This window comes from Synchiropus splendidus, chromosome 11 (assembly GCF_027744825.2).
Source record: "Synchiropus splendidus isolate RoL2022-P1 chromosome 11, RoL_Sspl_1.0, whole genome shotgun sequence".
NCBI lineage: Eukaryota > Metazoa > Chordata > Actinopteri > Syngnathiformes > Callionymidae > Synchiropus > Synchiropus splendidus.
Window position 1 is genome coordinate 18378308 of NC_071344.1, and position 24027 is coordinate 18402334.

The following is a 24027-nucleotide window of genomic DNA, read 5'->3' on the forward strand; positions in this document are numbered from 1 at the left end:
CGGCAGTTGTGTTCAAAGTGAGTCTCTCCGCCGACACTTCTGTCACGTTCCACCTCGCCGCTTTTGAAGCTCAACAGAAATGGTTCCATTTTCTGTCCCAATCCGCCATGTTTCCCGCCTCTTGACAAGTGACCCCGGCGGCAGCTTTGGCCAGGAGATTATAGTTGACACTTTTCCATTCCATTTTGTTTTTGGCAGCTCAGCTTCTGAATGTCGTGACAGGTTCATCTGCCAGTTGAGTCGAGTCAGTGTGAAGGACTGGGACGTGCCCCAAGACCTCCACTAACGCTACACCTACATCCAGCAATGTCGCAGCGACACGCTCCTCCTCCCAGTGCAGTGGCCTGGGTTGACCTACTGCAGAGAGGGGCTCTGCCTCTGTTCTGCCTCCATCTGTGGTCGCCTGACTGATGACTTGGCTCTGACTTGGACACCGTTCAGCAGAAGATGAATCTCCACTTCCTCCACTTATGTGACGGCGTGACACGCCCCACACGCCTGCTGCCGTCAGGTCATGACCTCCACTGTGACATCCTCATATGACAGATGAGCTCTGGCCGTGATCGCCCATCACACTCCATGCTTTGACTCTGACTCGAGTGCCGTCGCGGGAGTCGTGCGGTCAGAATCGAGATTGTTCATTATCTGTTACCACGCAGCCAGTGGAGCGTGGAGCGCTGGTGTGACTCGGCGCAGCCGTCACCTCTTCATTAGTAGTAGTGTTGTTCCCAGTATCAACCAAACACAGAGACCAGTCCTCCGCCCAGTTGTCTACTGGGGACTCGGAGGAGATCCAGTCGAGGTGATTCTGCGACTTCTTTTCTCTGGCAGATGGATGTTGGAGCCTCAGGGCTATTAAGACATCACTCTGACTGAGGAATATCTTGCGGAGTTGTGATGTTGTGTGTCTTCATCCCCTCTCACATGGACCTGCAGAACCTCGCTGCTCTAACTAGAAGCAGCAGGATGTCAGGAAACACGTCTCCGAGCTAATACTCCAGCATCTTCTGGCCCTGTTAGGAGTGTTGTTTTTGGAATCCGCTGTGACTTTGGCCTGATTCTCGCTGGTTCTGTTTTCAGTTGGACTCGTATCACAGCCGCGGCCACGTCAGAGATTCTGACTGAGGTTGGGTGGAGCACCCTCTGTGTCTCCTCACGCTGACATCAGTCATGTGGGTGGCTGCTTCTGAGGTACCAGTTACTTCACAACTGGTGGGCACAAGTTCACCTCACCATGTAGCACATTATAGCACCTAGTGCCTGTAATGTGACCTGCAGCTGCTTAATGAAAGCAGTACCTCCGTACTCAACCACAATCCGTTCCAGACAGCCGTTCGAGAAGTGATTTGTTCGAAATCTGAATCGGTTTTTCCCATTACAATGAATGGAAAAAGACATGATGCGTTCCAAGCCTTAAAATAGTCTTTTGTAGGAGTGAATGTAGAGTGTCTGCTGCAGGTGGCTGTTCCTCTATGTGTGTGGCCGCTGCATGTGGGAGGGGTTGCTGAGTGAGTGACGTCTCTCCAGAAGTGAAGAGGTGCCCGGTGCGTGTCCAGCTCTGAATGTGCGCTTCTGTGCAGTTTGGCTGTGACAAAGTCATAAACCAAGTAACTTAGCTCTGTCCCAGATTCGCCTCATCCCTGTCTGAGCTCCAGCCCGCAACAGGACATCAAACCCTGGAGTGAGCGCTCCAGCCTCGGAGGTGTGGAGAGCGAGCACCTCCTCTGTGACGCTCCACCACAGTCCAGTGTGGAGACAGGAAAGGTTTTACACCTCAATATGAAGAAAAAACAGTCAGTAAATGTAGCTAACGGGACACGTCTGCACACGGAGGCTGCGTTATACACAATAACAAAGCGTGTTGTGGGTCAGCTGATCGGTCCGCGCATGTTATGTTTTTCCTGGCTTTTCCGGGGGCATTCGAGTTCTGGATTTTTGTTCGAAATCCAAAGCAAAAAAAATCTAGAATTTTTTGTTTGAACTCCGATTTGTTCGAAGTCCGGGACGTGCCACTGTATCCGTGTTTGTACTATTTTAGTCTTTCATTACATTACATTAAAATGAAAAATTACCTGTTACTATATTTTACATACAGTATTTTAAACTTCTTTTTATTTTTATAATTTCAAAGTTCTAAAATGTCCTCTGTTGTTTGTGGGTCGACCATTTGTCTGAAAATCGTAAAAGACTAATAGATTTCATGGAATACTGTAGAACAAATAGCACTATATCAATTACAATATTGGAGTGACTATTATTAATTCGTGCTTTTGCCTTATTGAGTTACAAATGTATTGTTTAATGTTAAGTTATTTTTGTTTGTCTTTTTCTCGATGTCTGAGAAATGTAAATGCTCCAAATATGTAGGAAAGTTGAAAGTATTTAAGTTACTATGCAGCACAAAATTTGAATGTTGTTTAATTAGCAAGTTTCAGCAAATTGTAGTTCAATTACGTGTAGTTTTGTCTCAACAACACATGTGATTGATTACATTCCCTTTGCATATTCTACCTTGGAATAATCTGATTTCCTTTGCTTAAATGAATCTTTAACTCTATGAAAAAAAAAACATTTTTATTGCCTTAATTTCCACCCATTTTATCCAAGTGTTATTCAGAGATTTGACGTCATTTTAATCAATATATTCAATTATTTGTTTCAGTCAAAATGCGTCATCAAGTCATCAATTGTTTTCTCCCTGTTATATGTTTTATTTCGTGTGTTTTCGTTGGGTTTTAATGATTAAAGAGGCGGGCAGGGCGACACAGACTCCGGACTCCAACTCCCAGAAGACCTCGCGCGAGCCTGTGGCGTGCGCTGTGTTTGTGGGCGGGACTCAACGAGAGTCAGTCGCTGTGGAGGCAGCAGGAGGAGCCGACGGCCAGCGACTAACGCGATTCAAAGAAAGCCTCGGACGTCGCTCTGCTGCACGAAGCGCTGCTGTGCAGGAAACCAGAGGATATGTTGCCGCGGATGTCTTTATTTTCTGAGTGAAGCGGACGAAAACCCGAGACCGAAGGCTGGAGGTGAGAGTGAGGCGTTTGGGAGGCGTTGGAAACTGTCGGAAAATAGCGCACCGCTCCACCAACGCTTCTATTGAACTTTAACAGCGTCGTTTCTCTCGACTATCTTGAATTACGCGCACATTTTCTAGCTCCGCTGGTCTGTATGGTGGTTGAAAACCGCACCGCGGGGTGAACGCTGCCTCTCGGTTGGAGTGGGTGAGGTTTGTGCGGCCAATACAAAAGACTTGCGCTGCCTTCAGGAGCCGCTGCTTTGCTTTTAGCACTCGAGCTCCCCAAAATACAGCGACGTCTCTCGTTATCAAGCGGTCGAATCTCGTAGGCGACGGTTCGGGAGATGTTGACCTTAATCTAAACACTGATGGTGGTGAAGTTGCGTCATTTTTTTCAGCGAACACAACCAACTTTACTGTATTTCCGTCAACTCTGTGGGAGATTGACGAGCAAACACCCAGAAAGGGGGGGGGGTCCACTGTCTCCCCGTTTCCTGTGGTTCGGTTCGGATGTGAGCTGTTTGGGCTTTAAAGCCAGGGAGGAAGGAAGGGCGCCCAGGACTGGCTCGCCGCAGTGCCTCTAACAGGTGAGCCGGGACGGTTGAAACCCGAGGATGAACCGGTGCACTGTACCGGTTCATCCTCCGATATGAGAAACCGAGCAAGAGTGCTGCCTCATGCTGCTGTGACATCACGCACTGAGTGCTCAGATGGATCACTTGGCAAGTTAGTCTCCTTCATGAAACATCTCATTCATGTTAGATTTGCCGTTGGTCACTATTCAAACACAGCTGGTGAGTTTGAGATCAATAGAATACAATAAAATAGTGTAACTCATTTGCTTATTGAGTTCCACTTCTTTCATGTTTACAGTAATGACATGTGGAACAATGTTTGTCTTTTCAAAATTCTAAAATGCTCATGCTGCTGCAAATACAGCATCAGTTCCATTCAGTACACAGTTTGACATCGTTTCTTTTGTAGCTAGTACAAAATATCTTGTTTGTAGTGATGCTGGTATTTACACGATGCTGGTGCATTATTTGTGTACAAATATTTTTGTCCACCACAAGCAGAACCATATTCTGCATGCTCTGGTGAATTAAAAAATATGAATTGAATTTTTTGTTTCTGTATCTTCCGAATGCAAATATGGTGAATGGTCATATTTGCTTCATTATCCATTTGCTTGGATGCTGTCTTTATAGTCTGTCAACACTTTCACTAAAGATACATGGGCAACATTTACACTAGCTTTGCTATTATAGGACAAGGTGACTGAATGGATTGTGGCATGTCAGTCTGTATTTGTCCCGTGATTACAGGTGCTTTTAGAGTGGAATCATCAGATCGGTTGACGCAAACAAAGCTCCCAACAATGACCTAAATTGACAGGTCTTCTTGTGGAAACACCTGCATGTGTGTGGTGACATGCTAACGGTGCTTTGTAGCTAGTTGTTGCTTTTGTTTTTGATTGATATAATTAATTTATTATTTGATTAAATCCTTTGTTTACATGGGCTTGGGCGACCATTTTGTTTTTATATTTCGGGATGACTTTTATCAAAGTGCAGGTGAGACGTGTCACTTTATCTTTTCACACGTCGCTGTTGAACACGAGAGAAAAATGTTACTTAAAAGAGGGGAAAAAATAAACAAAAACAAACAAAGCATGTAAATAAAAAGTAAGGTTTTCAAAATATAGATGAGTAAAACAATTCTATGAACCTTTTTAAAAAATGACGATGAATAGAGATGCAGTGAGAGCATCTGATTTAAACCTGCAGAGCAGTGAGGGTCGCTCCTCAGCTTCGTGCCTGAGGAATGCCTGAATCATCTGAAACACTGGTCTTCAGTTCAAATAAAGCTTCCTATTATTGTCCTTGAATGTCTCCAAAAGGAGGCGAAGTAACTCATGGTGCGGGTCAGCGCCACACAGTTGGACCTCGTGGCACCAAGCAGCTGCTTTCACTGCCGATGATTGAGCTTGATGAATCGAATCACCACAGCGTTGTTTGACATAAACGATCCAGCAGAGACGAGTCATGCAAGGACGCGGCCTCTCGACATGCTGGAAACATAATCCTGCGTATCCAGATAAACACTCATTTGCAAGTAGCATGTGGTTTCTGGCACCAGGCAGATCAATACTGACCCACTTTCATATTTTTAGGTGTTTTATTTTCCTCCCTCTCTCTCTCTCCCTCTCTCATCTAGAGCGACGGCACCGGTGATCCGGTCCTGTGATGGAAACCTGCTCCCCTCGTGCAGATCCTTGGACGGCACCCATGGCTGATTCTGTCAGGCGTTGGCCGGAGTTTGTCCGCGGACGCGCTCAGCACCCTGGTGCCCTGCCGTGCCCCGCGCCATGCTAGAACAACACGCCACCAAGCACAAGCAGCGCTCAGCCCAGGCCCAGGGACGAGTGTGGAAAAAGCTGGCGGAAAATCTACACGTTTGATTTTCTCCCTTTTTTTTTGGTTCTGACCTAGATATTCTCAGCTGCTCCTTCCATCTGGAGCTGCTCTTGATTCCATTCTTGGAAAACTCCCACCCTGCGTTCTTGAAGGGCCTTATGATGGATGTTGGTGTTTACAGCCGGACTTGATTGGAGTTTAAAAATGTGACCGGACCCTTATGAGGAGCAGGAACCGCCCGTCAACATGGCCCAAACCAGTCTGCTGCAGGGGAAGCGCTTTTACTGCCGAGAGTGGGTCTTTCACAAGATCCAGCACTGCCTCCAGGAGAAGACCAACATCCTCAATGGTGTGAGCCACACGCCCAGCAAACAGCCCTCGCTGGCACCCAATGGGGGCCCGACAAACCCCGTCAGTCTGACAGCAGGCTCCTCCAAAGCTGGGGGCTCCTGGGGTGTGCTGCTCGTGGGGGGTCCGGGAAGCGGGAAGACTGCGTTATGCACGGAGTTGCTGTGGCCGACGTCCGGCCAGGGGGTCCAGAGAGGGCTGGACCAGCAGAGCCTGGCATTCCACTTCTGTCGGGCGGATGACTCGGACACGCTGTGTATCGGCGGCTTCGTCCGAAGTCTGGTGGCTCAGATCTGCCGGGGCGGGCTCGTGCCAGGATACGAGGAGAAGGTTCGCGACCCGGCAGTGCAGAGTGCGCTGCAGCCTGGGGAGTGCGAGAGGAACCCGACGGAGGCTTTCAAAAGGTGAGTGCACACAACACATTTTTGTTTCAAATGACGTGACTATCTGTGAGCACTAAACTGAAGCGTGAGTCATGGATTTTGACTCCTTGAACAGCCTAGCAAATCCAACATTGCTTTTGCACTAGGGGCGCCTTGTCTTGTGGACGAGTCTCAGTCATAGATTCTAGAGGAGCAAGTCATGGAAGCAGGCCTCACTCATGACGCGATCTGTGACTGGCGTCAATACCCTTGTGATGTTGACGTTGGTGTGAGCCTGTTGCCCGGGTTTAGCTGGATCTCCCACCATGGCAACTAGAGCTAAATGTAAGCCCTGCTTCCAAAGGGATGAAAAACCTGTACGTCCTGTTTAATGCTTGGGATGCAGTCCACCTGCAGAATCAGGAAGTGTTTTTTGTAGCCTCATGCTAGCAAGCTAGCGACAAGAGTAGCATGGACTCAATGAATCATTTGTTGATCAATGCAAACAATGATTATTTTGAGTGACTCATTAACCTTAGTCACATCAGATGGATGGAGTTGTGTGATTGGACCAGAACTGTTGAACCTCGGACTGTGGAGCGAGCCCTCTGAGGCAGCAGTGTTCAAGCCGAAACGAATTGTTTCATTGGTTCTAAATCAATTCTACTGTGAATAGCCAGGCTCAAGGTTTAGAGCTAAACCCCATCATCATCATCATCATCAGCAGATGAACTCCTCACTAATATGTCCGTATTTTGGCTAAAGTCCTGACCCATTTCTGCCTGGGATTCCAAGTAACACTGGAAATCCAGGAAATAGGATTTTTGAAAATTCTGAAAATGCAAACATTTGAACCCACCTCCCGTCTGACCCTGTGCAGCCCCTCCCCCGTGGGTTTAACTGCCGCCTCTCTGCTCATTGATGTGTGTTGGTTCCCCCCCCCCACCCCCCGAGTGGCAGGCTGGGTGGGACGGCCGCTGCTGCTGCCGCTCCACCAGTGGGTCCGTTATTTTTAAGCCGCAGGTGGACACACTTGATCAAGGGACGAGCGCGACATTAGCAGTCAGCTGTGTTTCTTCTTTGACAGTTAGCTTACTGGGGTACAGATGGAGGAGTGGGGTGGTGTGGGGGAGACCACCTTTGACCCTGTAGTCACTAATGAGTGTGTGGAACATGTTTTAATTCCTGGCAATTCCTGCTCCAGTGTTATTATCATCTGAAGTTCTGATGTTGGTCCAGTTTTGTTGATGGCCAAACATCCTGACCGGTGCTCAGTTGTGTAAAATACCTCCAACATTATCACATCCTGTAACATGCACACATTTGGTTTTCTAGATTGTTCAGTAAAAATACTTTTGGTTTGTGTACTGTGGTCTTTAGACCCTAGGAGTGCTATCACAGAGTCTGAGTCACGTCCTGCATGATAGCTCTAACAACAAGGAGGAAAGAGACCAGCAAACCTGATCATCACAAAACGTTGTGGTCAAACGAATGTGTGACATAAAAAAACTATTGCAGGTTAAAGGGATAGTGTAAAACGTGAAGGTTAGCTCTCGAGACATCAGGGAAAAAATCTACCTGCTCAGAAGATTCTTGATTCTTTGAAACATATTCCTCAAAGCTTCACCATAAAAAATCATGGTGTCACAAAAGAGTCAACCACAGATGGAAAGAGTCATAATTAAACCAAGGTACTGTCAGGTTTTTTTTAGCTGCCGCCGCAAGAAGTCAACTTCAGGAAAGCAGATCCACAGTAGACTTGCACCTCCAATAAAAAAACCCTGAAGTTTAGGAAAAGCAGGAGTAATCTTTCAAAGAAAAAATCCTGGACCAACAGCAGCTGCAATGATTTCTGCCATCAAAACCCCACGAATCTTACCTGTTAACTTGTTTACTTGGTTGTCAACATTAGTCGCAACAAATTGTTTAGATTGCGATTAACAGTCTGAAAGAAAGTGAGCTCAAGGGGAAAAGAAATTCGATGCTGCAATCACACAGAGAAAGTGTTTTTGAAATGTTGATCGTCACATGACGTCCTGGTTATTGGTGAAGTTTCAAGTGGTTGAAAGTCATTGGGACTTCCTGGAAAGGCAGCTGAGTATATGCCACAGCAGCCGTAGTGAACTCGAGATCATCACAAGGCGAACCAGGCTGCAGCAGAAGTTGGGAGCGCAGAGGTAGGAGTGGAACGCGGCCCCCGCGCCCTGCCTGGGCTTGTAACGCGATCGACAGAGTGTTATTGTAGTCGGAGGCTCAGAAAAGGAGCGAGTGTGTGCTGTACGTCTACACAGTGTCGGTCACGCAGGCTCTGCAGCCCAAACTGGAATGTGCTACTCACGTTTCTCGTCTGGCCATCTGGTTGCAGCATCGTAGCGAGGAAGGGGAGGGCCGTGGTAGTGGAGGGGGGAGAAAGTAGGTCAAACGTTCAGCGAGGTAAATCATTTTTAAACACAGGTCTCACCTCTGAAGGTAGCGGGGCTCCGCTCTTGTCATCTGCTCGTAATCACACGGCCTCTGCTCGCCGCGTGACCCGCCGGTGAGTGGCGGGTTTCGGCCGCGGCGTAAGAACACGCTCTTCTGCTTCTGTGGGAAGTGACTTTTGGAAAGTTTGATATTCTGTCAGCACTCAACAACACTGCTGTTTGCCCTCCCCCTTTAATAACCTGCAAACGAGCCAGAATATTATGACCACTCAAGGGTGACAGTCGTCTGATGGACCTGCGGTTTACCTGGTCTCTTGAGCGCTCTTGTGGGTCTGTTGTGTGAGAGAAACACTGGAAGAATGTTATGGTGTTGCCAGTTAAGAGTTGAGGAGACTCGGTCCTCATGTGGGGTTATACAGGGTGAGGTGTTGAGCTCTGATTTTATATTTCAGTTCAAGCCAACTTACCGGATAATCTTGGGTCATAGAAAACCTGGCTTCTCTTTAGTCGTCTGTTCAGTGAGTTCTCCGGCCGCGACGAAGTTCATATCTGGCGGCATGAAACCAGAAAGTGGAAGGAGAGCTAGATGTTTTACAAGCAGAGCAGCGTTAGGGTTTCTCATTTACATCAGGGATCATAAAACACATTTACTCCCCTCACTAAAAGTTTTATTTAGGGTCCTGTTTGACTTGTGTTGTGACTGGGGGTGGGATGGTGACTCAGGCGAGCCCCCCCTCCTCCAGCTGTGACTCCACGGCGAGGGCCTGCCAAAACTCCCTCGCCGGTCTGTTTGTTGACGCTAATCTCTGTCCGCATGTGACGACGCGGTCCGGTCCTGACACGAGTTTACATCCAGTCGCAGCTGGAGTGGCACCATGAGCTGAAGTGGAGCGCAAATATTGCAGTGACTGTAGTAACATGGTGAAAAGGAGCTCATTGGTTGCTCCTGTTTGGTCCCGCATGGAGTCTGTGCAGTTTGTTGGCCTGTTTGCAGTTTCTTGATGTGAGTTGTATATAAATGCTGTTCTGTAGCATCAGAACTTTAAACTCACCAATATTTTCTTGTTTTATTATTACATTAATTCATTAAACCTGTCGCTAAAAAAACACACACAGATTCAAAAACAATGTGGATCAAAGTCAAAAAGAAAATATCAGATGAGAAGAAACAGATAGGAAAAACAAGAAAAGAACAGCTGATTTGTATTTTTTTGATTATGGTATTTTTTCCTTTTTTTTAATGTAAATGTTTCCCACTGATTCTTTTTAAAAATAGTCTATTTATGACAGTGTGTTTGTTCATGATTTCATCATCTGCTGTTGTTACCGCTGTGTGACAGTCTAAGACACTTGGTCACCGTGAGTTTCTCTGATTCATTTCAGATGTGACCTCAGAACAAAAGATCCGACTTCAGAATGCTCCGAATTGACTCTCTTTCTAAATGTGGGTCAAAACAATTGCAGCCCTTTTTTGTCTCTGCTGACGTGACAAAACTGCTGTGCAGTGCTTCTGTGATTTTCTCCGCCGTGACTGAGGCGCTGTGGAAAGGGCACCGACGTCAGGGAAGACGAATGGCTGCTGCTTAAATTCGTGTTCAACGTCTGAAGTTTCTTGGCAGTGTTTTATTCCTCCACTGTTGCAGTTTGGGTTCTTCCCCACCAGCTACATCAAACATTCATCTGCAGAAAAAAAGAAACACTTTGTTTGAGTTGCTATGTGGGCCGAGCTCGGCATCAATCACACGGGGCGGCTCGTGAGGACGCGGCTTTGGCAGTGAGTGCCAGGCCACGGCTAGCTGGTAATTCAATAGGGATTATGGTTAATGTGGAACTTTGCGTCCCATCAGGGGAAGCCCGGGCCCAGCCCAGAAACCAGGGCAGCCCAATTTGTTGAAAGTCCATGTTAATTTGATTTTTGGGGTCACAACATGTTTCCTCAGCGGCGGAGCAGTGATTGATGATGTTATTAGCAACTGGCTTCTGACTTTGCTGGAAAACACGATAACATGTCACAAACGGAAACTTGGTTTGAGTGGATGCCAGAAGGCACTGGGCTTGTGGTGGTTTGGTATCAGTGGCTGGGTTCTTCAGCGTTGTGCTGCGTTTCTGACCGGCTGACCTCAGGTGGTGTTCAGACTTTTAACACCTGTAGATTTCTAGCTCAGCTCTGCCAAACCATTGTCGTCATGAAGCTCCCTTTGTTCGGTGTGAGATTCAGCCCACTTGTTAGATTCAGCATCAACGTGCTAATGGCTACATAACACATGTTGACTGTCACATCTCATTTGATTTGATTCTACAGATGATGTATAGTTCAAACCGAAAAAAACTCAGTTGGTTGCTTGTTCCTGGCTTGTTGGTAGTTGGTGTGGTTCTGTGTGGAGTTCCTGCAGATACTCCAGTTTCCTCCCACATTCCAAAACACTTAAGATTAATCGACTCTAAACTGTTTGTGGTTGTCTGGCTACAGCAACAGACTGGAGAGCTGTCCAGGGTGTCCCCCGCCTCTAGCCCTGTGTAGCTTGGGTACACTCCTACCCCCACAATGCAGTCAAGGGATAAAATTGACCCTGCCTGTCGGAGTTGGGTCTATACCAGAGTGCTCTGAGTGACACGTGTAATAGAAACGCGGCATTAGTTGGATTCCTAACCGGCAGTTACCCTCTATTAATAGTTCAAACTTGATGAGTGAATGTGTCGATCGGCATCTTCTCAACCAGCATGTCAGCTCTTTCATGAAAAGGCCTCATAAAGCAGTGAGGCTGCAGTAAGTCACTCACTTTGTTTCGTCTGAATGGAAGTGGTGAAGCTTCGCCCGGCACGGCAGTCTGAAACGTCGCCCAGCAGAGGGAGGCTAAAAGAGAGTTGTTGCTTGCCGAAGGTTCCTCGATTTACTGAAGAGAGAAGGTTCCCAGTGTGACGCGTAATGACTCGATCAGATGAAGGGAAACGGCGGCACCGGCTGTGACGATGGCTCAGCAATCAGAGGCCGGCTGGTAACTCTCCTCACCGCGCTCGTGTTTGGAGGGGTAATTTGCGCCCACACTGCTGCGTGGGCTTGCGCTCATTCAAGAGCTCCTGCCTGCTGAAGGAAGTAGATCTGGAACTGAAAATCTGAGCAACATTTTCCAAGCCACGGAAGACGTGCTTCTTATGATGAGTAATCCTTAAACCAGCAACACTTGTGTTCGAATGTCGAACACATTTGCGTCAGCTTGCACACGTGTTGGCGGCGCTGTGAAGGAATCTGAAACCTCAGTCGTGCTGATGAAGCGGCTCGGTGTCCTCTGACAGTTAAGAATTCTGAGGTTTCGAGTCTGTGAGGGGGCTGGGCTTGGTGATGAAGCTCTTTTAGAAGTTTCAAGAGAGAGTTGATGTACCGGAGGAAAGAGAGACCAAGGAAACTAGTGCACATCCAAGACAGTGACAGTTTTGAGCTCACACCTGACCATGGTGGTGTGGTGTCGCTTGCCTGAGACAATGAACCTTCTCCTGCTTTCACCCTGACTTGCTTGCTTGGAAGAGTTATCTACATTGATGATTCTGACCCAGTTCTGGATTCACGTCGTGCTCAGTATTCTTGTTGTGGTCACTCGGTCACTGGTTGCGCAGAAGTCAATGTCATTATTGGTCACACTTTTTTTTAGGTCAGATTCATAACCACATGACTCCTTGTGCGACTCGACACATCACAACACTCAATCATCGAGAAGTCATCTTCCACATGAAAACAAAGTGTGTTTCTGCACCAGTGTGTTTTTGTCCAAGCAGTTCACACTGCCGTCTTTCATCCAGCGTAATCTGCTGAGTCAGCTCAATTCAGCTTTGGCGGGAAACTCTGGTGTTTAACCGACGTTGAGCTTCACAGGGGCGGACAGAAGCGTGTTGTTGTTGGGCGCGAGGACGGCAGCGGGAGAGCCGTATGTGTGTGTCCCGGAGCAGCAGCAGCGGGGCTGGAGTTGGGTCTGAAATTTCAGATTCCTTTGACTGCTCTGGTGCCAGGCCAGGAATGTGCACTTCGTCTGGCAGGAGAACCCAAGGTATTCCAAACAGCCAGCTCAAGTATTTGCCCTCAACAGAAAGAAGCATGCAGCAGTTTAGAAGCTTGTCTTACAGTTATTTAGGGACCTTCAGACTAAGACAACTGAGATGATGGAAGGTTCAGTTTTGTCTTACCATGGTTGAGCTGTTAACCTCCTGGTCAGATTTTTCTGCTGCTAAATACCATCTTTACATTTGATGCTTGTGTCTTTTGTTTCTCAGTTTATCGACTGATATTAGTAAACTGTAAACTGTGCTGTGGTATCTGTGCTGTTTCTCATGCATGACTGCGGCTCTCTCTGGAAGCATTAGCAGAGAAAGCTAACCATCTTCCTCAATGACGACAAAACAATCTTCTCCTCAGTCGTGTGGGGAACCTTGTTTCAAAGCCTGGGCTGGGGGCAATGTTAATTCCTCAATACTGACGAGACCTTTTTCCTGTCCATCTGTGAAGCAGTGAGAGTTTTCCCCTTCCAAGATGGCTGCACTTCCTGTTTGAATAACTCTGGCCAACACATGGTCAACAGTTGGCCAGGTGGTCCTTCTTTGTTACTGTAGAACCATGTAGCCTTTGGCGTTTGATCTTCTTATACATTTGTTTTGCGTTCATCCCGAGATGTGGATACTCGCCGGAGTATGCTCCTGTGAGGAAGTAGCTGTGGTCGTGTGGGACTCCTTTGAGTTCCCTGCACCATTTTTGTTTGTACGATGAATTGTCCTGACTTCGAACACTTGTTTGTTTGGAATTTAGCTGAACAAAGGAATATGTTTTTCTTCCTCTAAACCATTTCCTCCATCATGGAGTGCTCTGAGTGAAATCTTTTAAAACTCTGTTGCAGTAAACAAGTATATTGTCTTCCCTGAGAAAAACTGTAGTTTTATTTCACATTTTCAACCCCAGGTAAAGTTACTTCTCCAGATTTCTTGTGAACATCTTTAAACATACGACCATGATTAGCCATTCTGGAGATGTTTCTGGTGATGTGGGATTTTTTTGCAAGGAAGAAGAAGTAAATCTAGGTCCCATTGCTTCCATGCATGATGATTGGGTGCTGACCAGGTGCTGAAAAGGTTAGCAGCTGTCTTTTCAGCCACAGAGCCGTTATTCTGTCAGCGCTCATTTCTCATGGAAGTGTCCCTCCAAACACAGACTTCTCCGTCCTCGGCACCAAACAGTCTGCTGACGATGAGCCACATGATGCGCGTCTGCAGTCCGAAAACCCTCACAAGATCATCTGACTGCTGTTTTTTTTTATATTTTACGACTATAAAATCCGGGACAAACAGCTTCTAACATGTGGGACTGGAGGACATTGTCCTTCAGACAGCTGCCGGCGTTTATCTGCTTGTGATCCTGCGCAGGATTGATTGCTGGAATCCATTAAGCTCAGATCCAATTGTCTCTTTGTCCAGTCTTTTGCCACTTTCAGACCACTCTGACCTCACGATTGCAGTTTTTCTCCGATGTTTTGGGATTCAAGTTTCAGCTCGAAAAAAGGCTGCGTTAGACAGCCTTTTTTACTGAGAAGAGTAAAATCTGTCAACTGTTGTGGGGTGCTTTACATCGTAGCTGGTCTAGACTGGGGTCGGTGGCGAGGTCATGCTTCTGTTGCTTCACTGAAAAGAGCTGCAGTCCAGACTGGCTTCAAGGAGGGTTCCCTGGCCCCGCACGGTCCCCCACAACATCTCATGTAATGCCAGTGCTCTAGGTTCTGACCTAAACCTACCTGGAACTGAAGCATTGGAAGTGCTGACGTTGCTCTTTGTAGGCTTTGTTGTTTTTGTCTGCATCTCTTAGCCTCTGACTGTTGTGTGTAAAGTTCGCATCCGGTCTGTCAGTCACTCACTTTGCTGAATGAGCTCGACCCTGACCCTAAAAGCTTATTCAGTATCGCAGTTACTCATTAACCTGTCGGGTGTCCGGAGAGGGTTCACTGGCTCTTTGGACAAAACTAGCTGGAAAAGTTTACAGCATAACAAGCGCTTGACTTCCCTGTAAATGTTCCGATGAGGGAACCGGACTCGCTCGCTCGTCAAATAAGGCTAACTGGAGATAATGACGGGCTAAAACACTCAAGTCCGTGGGAGTTTGTTCAAAGTGTCGGCGCAGCACCGCCCTCATCAGTGAGATTGATTGAAACGCTCGCTTAGATTTCTCTTCGTTGTTGCCGAGAGCGAATCAGACGGAAGACTGGGATGAGCCGGCGCATGAGTCAGCTGCTGTCGCTCAGCGCGAGGCCGCTGGGTTTTCCTGGCCGTGCGGAAGGTTGCTGAGCTGGCTGTCTTCTGATCGACTCCAGGCTACGAGCCAGAGTGGAGTTGTTTGATGAAATTGTTTGTTTTCTTTCCTGTTTTACGTGTTTTTTACTCAATTTCACTTGATTGACCTGAGCAACTCGTCGACAGCACACGTTTTGGCCGCTCTGATGTGAGCGATGCTCCATGGTGACCTGCAGAATAAGTGGCCGCTAAATGACAAGCTAAGCTAACCAATGCTGCAAGTGCAGCAGAATAGTCAGGCTCTCCGTGTGCGTCTCTGATCCAACTCTCTTGAACCCATCTGCTGATACATGTGCTGATGTATTTTTTGAAGGCTAGCTGCTAACGGATCTTGTTCTCAGACCGCGGTGAAGATGAATCTGGATGGTTAATAGCATGTTGTTGCGCACTATTGCAGCAACATCGAGCTGGAAGTAAAAACACTGGTGACATCTGGTGTGCGGTTCCAACTGTTGCCCTGACAATGTGACGAATCTTGTGCTGTTCACTGAAAGTTCTGTCATGTTTTGTGTGAGAAGCTTGAGACACCCTAAGACATTCCTGAGCAACTGGAGAATCGCCATCTCCAAAACGAGCTGGCCCAGCGCTCCGCGAATAGAGTGGCGTCCTGGCCGGACATGACTAGCATACTACACCACGTCCCGGTCGGCGTTTATGTGTTTGGATATGTGACACGGATTTCAGTCTCCAGACTTGCTCCATAAAACAAGCGGTGTAAATTTGCGAGTCCTTGGCCTGATGCCCAGAGTTGGCGAGACATCTTCACTTGACCTCGCAAACCAAGATGTGAACACCTACTTTTCTTTGTTGCTCCAAATTTAAATTGGACTCTTTTGGCATTAAGTTGAAGAGCAAATGTGGAAAACTATGAGGAGCTGTATGCAAACTTGCTTCTCTCGGCTGCTCTCCACTTCCTTTTGTCTGCCCTCCTTGTCTTTTCAACTCCTTGCCGGTTCCACGGTCGCTCATTTGCGAGAGAAGAATGGCTCTTTGTCCCGCTGTCTTGCTGTCACTGTGGATTTGATTGTCTCAGTGGGCGACACAAGTCACTCCCGTCGACGGACATTCTTTCTGGCAGTGCTCCCAGATGGCACTGCAGGTTCTCTCGGAGAAGAGGTGGAACAGAAACTAGTTAGAGGATTTAGTGGAGTGGGTGATGTGCAAAGCTGCTGAGTTGTGAGGACAGTCACGTTGTTGTTTCTTTAAGAACCATCCTTGTTTCTGGACTTCATAGATGATGGTCTTGTCTGCGCCCTCAGACTGGACTGGCTTGGACAAGGCTTCCCAAAGCCTCATTACCTCAGCCATTTTCATGTGAAGCTTGGTTCTACTCCTGATGTCTGAGGAGACAGAATTCACACACTTTAAAATCCTTTAGAAATATTTTAGACTCTCATATTCGTATCCCCAGTAAAACGGCTTTCATGGAGTCTCAGCTGACAAACCCAGCCGCAGCTTCTGTCCTTGTCACTGAGGATAATGCCCCAGTGTAACTCGAGCTTTAATGGACGACACGTTGGAGCCGCAGGGTTAGTGACACGCTGCAGAACGTCCCGGGGACGCCTCATTAAAACATTATTTCCCCGTCTCACCAGCACAGAGGCTGTTAAAGAGAAGGCTGGATGGTGTCGCAAGAACCCCCTCCCCGCCCCCCCCAGCTTTCACGCTGATTAATTGATTTGTTCGACCTGATCTGTAATTAACCGAGCCCTGGATTTAAATGTCATTCTCAGATGCAGGTGAAGAGAGTGACATTTCTCTTTCTTCCCTTCAGCGTCAAACTCCTGCAATCTGAAATGCTGAAAGCTCCAGTGAATGTGTTGCGTTCCGCATCAGTCCCCCATTCCCTCCTCCCCTCCGTCTGACTTGCGGATTTGTGTTGACGAAAGGGTAATGTTGCATTTAACAGTTAGATTTTTTTTCACTCGCCTGAGCATCGATGTGAAGTCTGACGGACTACGGAGGCAATAACATCCATCAGAATCATAAACAAACGCTCCATACTGGATGACCTCAACTGCGCTCTGCGCCGCTGTGACTCAATGCAATTCAGCCTAATGGATGTAAACGCCAACGCTTCAGTTCCAAGCTGGATTGATGAACTGCAAGGGGCTCGGAAATCACTCCCTCATCGCGCAGCTTTGACTGATTCTACAAGTTCAGCTTTCCTTTTTGTGGACATTAGGGGAATAATGGAGCATGGTTGCTGTTAAGATTTGGACTGGCTGTGGTCACTGGAGCGGCACACATGTCTGCCACCTGTGTGATAAAGTATTTGGCTTGGTAGTCGCGGTGCACAGATTTCTGGCATGAGTTTGGAGAAGCCTGATTCCGTTCTTAACAGCACATAGCGTCAAAGTTTGACTCTTCGCTGTCGTTCTTTAGCACAGTCTGCAGTCAGAGAAAGAGCTGAGGCTATGTGACCATTGGGACCTGAAAGGTCAAAAGCATGGGACCATTTCACAAGAGGCACACACCGCCCTCACCACAATTAAAATTCAAATGTGAAGTTTCAAAACCATCTTTAACAATGTAAAACACTTATATATTTATATACATATATTCTTTTACAACAGTCTATACAACCTGTTCTTGTCACGTGCACATCAGTCCACTAATCATTAAAGAAGTCGACTACAAAAATAATCATTGCAGCCCTATTACTGACTCGGTAGTTTTCATCTTATACTGTCGAACAAAACAAGATTTAAGGTGGAACAATCTACTAGACAGTTTGTAGAACAACATCACTAAGTGCTCCTGCTTTTTTGGATTTCCTGACAACAACAAAAAACATCTTCACAAAATGAAGCATTGCTTTGAGAAGTCTTCAGGTTTAAACCAAAGCGTGCTTGCATGTACAGCTCAGCTGTCTTTCACCAGTGGGCCCCTACCAGGGTGTTAGCTGCTTCTGGCTTTAGCTTTTGCATTAGGCTGATTGCTGTCTCCAAATGCTGCTTTCTAAAGTGGTGAATAAGGTTTGATTGCGGCCCTTTTTGGAGGCAGAGATCGTATCACATTAAAGAATCGCTGGGCCCACCTAATGAAGGAGATCCCCACTGGTCAGTGGGACGTTGATCAGTGCAGACCTTCTTGTTTCAGTGCTGTGCGTCTTAATTTGCTCCATATGTGCTGTTGGCCATGATCGAGGGGTGAATGCAAACATTCCCCTCAGTCGGGGCTCACCAGCCGTTCCCACGGCTGTCAGCAAGCGAGTCGGCGCTGGCCTCATCTGCCGGTGTTATTACTGTATAAATGTGTGACTGGCCCAGACACACTTGAGCAACATGATTTGCAGGTCCAGTTGTGTTCCAACCCTTGTGCCTCTCTGCTCCTCAGATGTGTCCTCCTGCCTCTCCTGAGCGTCCCGCCACCCCAGCAGGCTCTCTTCCTGCTGGTGGACTCCATCGACGAGGGCTGCCAGCTTGGAGAGGGCGATCAGAGGTCTTCCCCCGGCCAGCCCAGGACCATCGCCGAGCTCTTGGCCAGCAACCACGAGTTCCTGCCGCCGTGGCTGCTGCTCATCTGCTCCGCCCGCCGACAGAACAAGGCTATCACCAAGTTGTTCACAGGTAACTACTGCTACTAGTACTTCACTTTCAAGATCAGTGCTGGAGATGCGAATTCATGAAGAATAGTATCGAAGATGACTTCAGGAAAGGTGGTTGTTGGTCGAGATTGGGGCTGCATAGTGGGGCAATGGTTAGCACTGCTGCCTCCGCCAAGAAGGTTCAAATCTAGCTCTGGACCTCCCTCTGGGTGGAGTTTGCATGTTCTCCCTGTGCTTGCATGGGTTTTTTCCAGGTACTCTGGTTTCCTCCCACAGCCCAAAGACATGCTCACTAGGTTAATTGGACACTCTAAAATTGCCCCTAGGTGTGTGTGTGTGTGTGTGCGCCCTACTATGGACTGGCGACCCGTCCAGGGTGTATTCCTGCCTCTCACCCAGTGACCGCTGGTATAGTCTCCAGCACTCCCTGCAACAGTGAACAGGACTAAGCGTTGATTAACTGAAGATGTATGCACGTATGGTCGGGGTTGTCCAGTTGAGAAACATTAACAGTGTGGTTGTGTGGGTTAGCTGCAGCTGAGGAGAGTCTTGGTGGGTCCTGCCTCTCACCTGTGAATACACAGCCTCACAAGCACCATCCGCCGTCGGCGCCCTCCTCTGCGGAGGATGTTTGAATAGATGCAGACGCTTCTCCAACACCTCCACACACCCGCAGGGAACCGGCACATCTCTAATTCTCTGTGACAACCCACAGTTCAGAGTGTTATCATCTGATTGTCAGGGCGACAAGGTGCCGCGCTCCGGTGAGGGGAGCTCATTCTCCATAGGGGTCGCATGAGGAAGCCGAGTCACAGGGACGGCATCAAAATTGTGAGGACAAGTTGTGAATTATCAATCAATTGAACGGTGGCCCACGAGGAGCCGAGTCGGTGCAACAAAGAGCATCGGCTGCGTGGGAGGAATCACCTCTGCAGTCTTTCTGCAGCTCAGTCCAGCAGCTCCCGTCCTTCCAAAAAACACCGAATGTGGGATCTTCTCACGCCTTCCTTTGAATCATTACACAACCTCACCTCAGTCCGAGGGCTGTGAAAGAAGTGGGCCTTTAAATGTTTGAAAGAAGTGGGCCTTTAAATGTTGCCTGAGTGTGAAGCAGTGTTCCGTCAGGCTTCTGCTGCGTGTTGTATTGCAGGCAGAGTTTTTAGCTTTGCAAAAAGAATGAAGACTTCCTTGCCAAAAAAGTGCGATGGAACACAGCACTTGAAGTCATCTTCTTAAAAGAAAGCCGTCACAACAATGAGGAAAAATCCTGGCCATTTAATGATGCAAGGATAAACCTGATCAAGGGAAAACAGGATGAAAAAAAGGACGCCACAGAAACAACCGGCGGCTGAAGGAGCGGAAATGGCTGTGTAAATGAGGTGGAAAATGTGAAGAGCAGTCTGTTGTTGAAGGAGAGCAGGAGCAGGTGACAGATTCAGCTATCTGTGAGAGAAGGGAAATTGAAGGTTTCTGCGAAAGTGTTACTGAAGACGCACGTCTGACGTGGTGTTGCCACCTCTTCATGTCGTCCCAGTTCAGTCAGGAAAACAGCTAGTGAGTTATCCTACAATGTACCAAGTGGGTTTTGAAGAGGCTGAAAGTGTCGCTGTGTGATGGGATCCGACAGCTGCTTCGAAGATAGGACTAGATCAGAACACTCTGGCCGTCTCCTGTTTACGTGTCAAAACTGAAAAATTGTGATTCGAGCTATCCGTTTCATAATCTCTCTGATGTTGAGTCTTCCGAACACACGAGTGCAACAGATTCTGCGTCATGCTTCTGTTACTACACTAGGACGACTTGTTTTTATGAGGGAATGGAACAAACTTGAGAGCGCCGGACACTCTGGCCACAGCGTTTACTTCAGTGTCAGTTTGACTGTGGTAGCCATCACCCAGACTGTATAGAAACTAGCTGTCAGGATTATGAGAGAGAGATCAGTGCAAGTCTGAAAACGGAAATGTGAGCCGAGACTCATATGCCCACTCTGCAAATGGAAAACTACAAAGTCAAACTGTAAAGTCAATAAAGTCAACAGCAGGAACACAGGGGTCCCGCATGAGCAGCTAGGTCCCTTCAAGTCATGTGTGTGAAAAAATGCCATTGATGTCCAACCAAGTCGAGTGTGTCAATACAGATGGTTCAATTTTACCAATCTGTTGCAGCCACTTTTGTCACTGTTTGAACTTGGATTTTGAATTCTTTCAGTAATTGAGCTTAATTTTATTTTCTTGAACTCTCAGGTCACCATCTCCCCCTAATGGAGGCTACCAATTGAAAGGGTCTTTTCCTGTATCGAAGGTTTTCTGTCAGCGCCCATGTCGAAGCGATCACTTTCACCACCTCGACTTCCTGACATCAGAGACGGGTTTAGAATGAGGAAGTCCATCTGAGAGCTCTTTAAACTTGATTAGGAAGATCCTTTCATCTCCCAGCCGTGGAGGCGGTAACCTGCCTCTCCTCCTTGTGTTTGTTCCTGGTCCAACCATCCTGACTCAGAGAGAGCTTCATTTCTTCCTCCATTGCTCGAATGTGTTTTTACGGCTCATTTGATGCTAACAGCCTCGACTCGCATTCTAAATGCCAAAAATGTTTGAAGACTCTGAATCTGTACCTGCGTTAGAGGTTGAGGCGAGCTAGCGCAGCTAAGGGTTGTCTTTGTGTGAGGAGCTTCTCTTGGCACACCTCTCGTTGTGGTTTCGGAGTCTCTTCCTGTGTACCTCAGGAGCTGGAGTTCCATCAAAAGAACTCTTTAATTCCGCCAAACTTGCAGCTTTCACTACCTTCCTGAGGCTTTTGTTGCAGCGTTGTTCCTTTCGACGTTCCTTTTGTTTCGCCCGCTCTCACTCTCTCCGTCCCACTCCGGAAAGTCTTTCAGTTTCCCTGCTCAAAGGCAGACATGCAAACACTCACCCACTAACCTCCATTAGCTTGTGAGGCCTTTTGTGAAAACAAGTTCTCCATTCATGCAGGACCCAAGCTAGACCAGATCAGAGTGCTGAGGCCGCTAAAAATAACCTGGAGTATTGTTCAGGAGTCAGGGGTGGCGGCGGGCTGCCAAAAGACTCTTGATGTTTGCTTATATAAAGGCGACCTATTTCTCAGAGGGAAGGTTTTCGCCTGTTAACCCTTTTAGTCCTGTCGTGCTGCCCAGGAGCAAGTGCCACATGACTTCAGTTCACCGACAAACGGGTCCCAGTTTGTCTGGGACAGGCTTGGAGGAAAGCAGAAGAGGAAAGTGAAAGGGAACCGACTCGCAAAAATCTAGACTCTACAGACTGGTTGCACGATAAATTCCCTGGTCTCTAACAGGTTGATGTTTCATATTCATCACTGTATTGGATTTGTCGGTGTTTTAGGTTTCTTATTGTGACACTAAATGCAGAGTGGGAGGGCACTGTTGGATCAGGTCGGTCAGATGACGCCATGCTGACTCCGTCATCCTGAATATTCCTGACCTCACAAACATAATGCTCAGCTCTGTTACAGCAGTTTGAACCACAGAGGTTGAAGAGTTTGATTCCACTCTGCCTCTGGTCGTGTCGTGGGTCCTCACAGAAGCTCTCTTGATTGTTACGGGGTGTACGAGGTTGTGGTTAAATGTTCGCCATCACTCATCAGCTCCTGAAAGTTCCTCTAAATGATACTCTAAATGGTTTCTTCAGGATCAAGACTGGATTCCTCCTCCACTGCTCAACTGTTATTCCTCCCGTCTGTGTCACGCTGGAATGCGCAGTGGTGAAATTTCGACACCTCAGAGACCGATTCAGGAAGGCTGCCCCTCGCAGCATCCGTTCGGCCGAGGCCCGGCAGACAAAGACTGATCTGTCTGTTGGTGAAAGTGTGCTCATATTTGCAGCATGTTCCTTCTGGACGAATTACACGATCACTCTGGTTCGACTCGCCTGCAGATGCGTCCCGTAAGTGCAGTGGACACCAGAGTCCATTCGCTTCACATCCTGCCTGACAGCAAACCCATGAGCACGCCCCCGTCAGTGCCGAGGTACTGTACGGCCATGATATGGCTAGTGGAGTGGAAACACTTAGGCGGCGCTTTTTTGGTCAGGAGCGGCGTGGGATGTGTGCCAATTTAACAAGACCTCCGGCAGATAGGGGAGAGAGGACGGCATGGGGGAGGGAGGGCTCACTTTGAAATAGAAACAGCCACTCAGACGTATGTTTTATTTTCATCTGCCCACACCTTCATCCTCTGGTTTTCACTTTGTATTACAGGACTGGTCTGGACTAGACAGCACCACACCACACTAGGTGCTAGTCTGCTTTTCTGATCGCACTTGTGTGTCATGTTCCGACACGTCCATCATTTATTCATTTCACTTCTGAGCCCAAAACTGCACGGGGCCCATCCTGGGATCTGGAGTGAACATGAGGTGACAGTGTCTTCCAGGCTGGTCCCATGACCCTCAGAGATGGACGGCCCATGTCTGCGCTGCAGTTTAGCGAGGTGCCAGCCAATGCTGGAGATATTGAGGACTGTTGGAAGAGTAACATCCTGTCAATGTCACCCCTGAAGGGATGAAGCGATCCTGTTCTACTGTAGGGACCCCCCTCTAAGGACTTGGAAAGATTGTTTCTCGCCCTTAAGGGTGTCTTCGCCGTAAGGGCAGTGGCATCGTTGGAAAGTTTTGTTGGAGCAAAATCTGGACATTGTTATTGACTGATGCAAACATGACTCTGTCAAACCACCAGTCCTGTGTAGAGGTGTTTGGTTGAGCGTCAAATGACGGATGTAAAGTGTTTCTTAAATTGTCACGCCTGAATTACTTTGAGTCCTCAACACTGTCTGGTTTGCTGTTCCCTTTCCCTGGAATGCTCCTCATCTCCTTCAGCCACCCAGTCCTACTCTTGGCAGACTGCCGTGGACATGAGACGAGTATCTCTTTAATCCTGGCTGCGGGGCTGTAAACTTAAAGCTGCAGTGGTGGAGGAGGAACTCACTGGGTGATCAGTACTGCTGTTCCAGCTGAAGGAGAAGTTGGAGGTTTGACTTCTTCATCTGGTTGACGATTTAAAGACATATGGTTTGTTGTGAAATGGACCTCAGCATGTCTGGATGGACGTCTGCATCCAAATTCTGAAAGGAAAGTCAGTCTTCTGTTGAAACAAAGGCTATTGCTCGCGTTATTCAGCACAGGTTCTTCGTCGGACACCAAAACATTCTTTTAATCCCCAAGAATGCATCCTGCCGCTGAAGTGCAAACACGCATCTATCTAATAGTAGTAGCTGAAATATGACTCAGAGCTTTCCTCTCTGGGAGCTATCCGAAGACTAATCCTGGAAAACAGCAGGCGCTCGATGACAATGATATGCACTTTAAAGGAAACTCAAAACAAAATCTTCTGCAAGCTACACTTAGGGTTTTGGAGCGCAAAGCCCGCTTGATGAGGAAGGAAAAGAAGGTCTAGATCTGAGCGGTCATAATGACAGTGTCGGTCACAAACGGCAGAGAGATAATCAGGGCGCATTGTTGTTGCCGAGAGTTGGAGAAGATTCCACTGATTATATTTAGACGACAGCAAAGTACTGTGAATGTTTTTCTCTGACGACGCTGATCCCCTGTTGTATTTG

At 47.7% G+C, this 24027-nt stretch overlaps 1 protein-coding gene across 1 annotated transcript in view; it reads left to right on the forward strand.

The window, feature by feature from the left end:
- The first annotated feature begins 2864 nt into the window (after positions 1–2864).
- The window catches only part of ankrd50 (ankyrin repeat domain 50), a 33340-nt gene continuing 12177 nt past the window's right edge, over positions 2865–24027 (forward strand). The window contains exons 1-3 of the mRNA XM_053878590.1: positions 2865–3026; positions 5234–6185; positions 18227–18459. Coding sequence (XP_053734565.1) covers positions 5680–6185; positions 18227–18459 — 739 coding nt within the window. The 5' untranslated portion in view covers positions 2865–3026; positions 5234–5679. The remainder of the gene's footprint in view (positions 3027–5233; positions 6186–18226; positions 18460–24027) is intronic.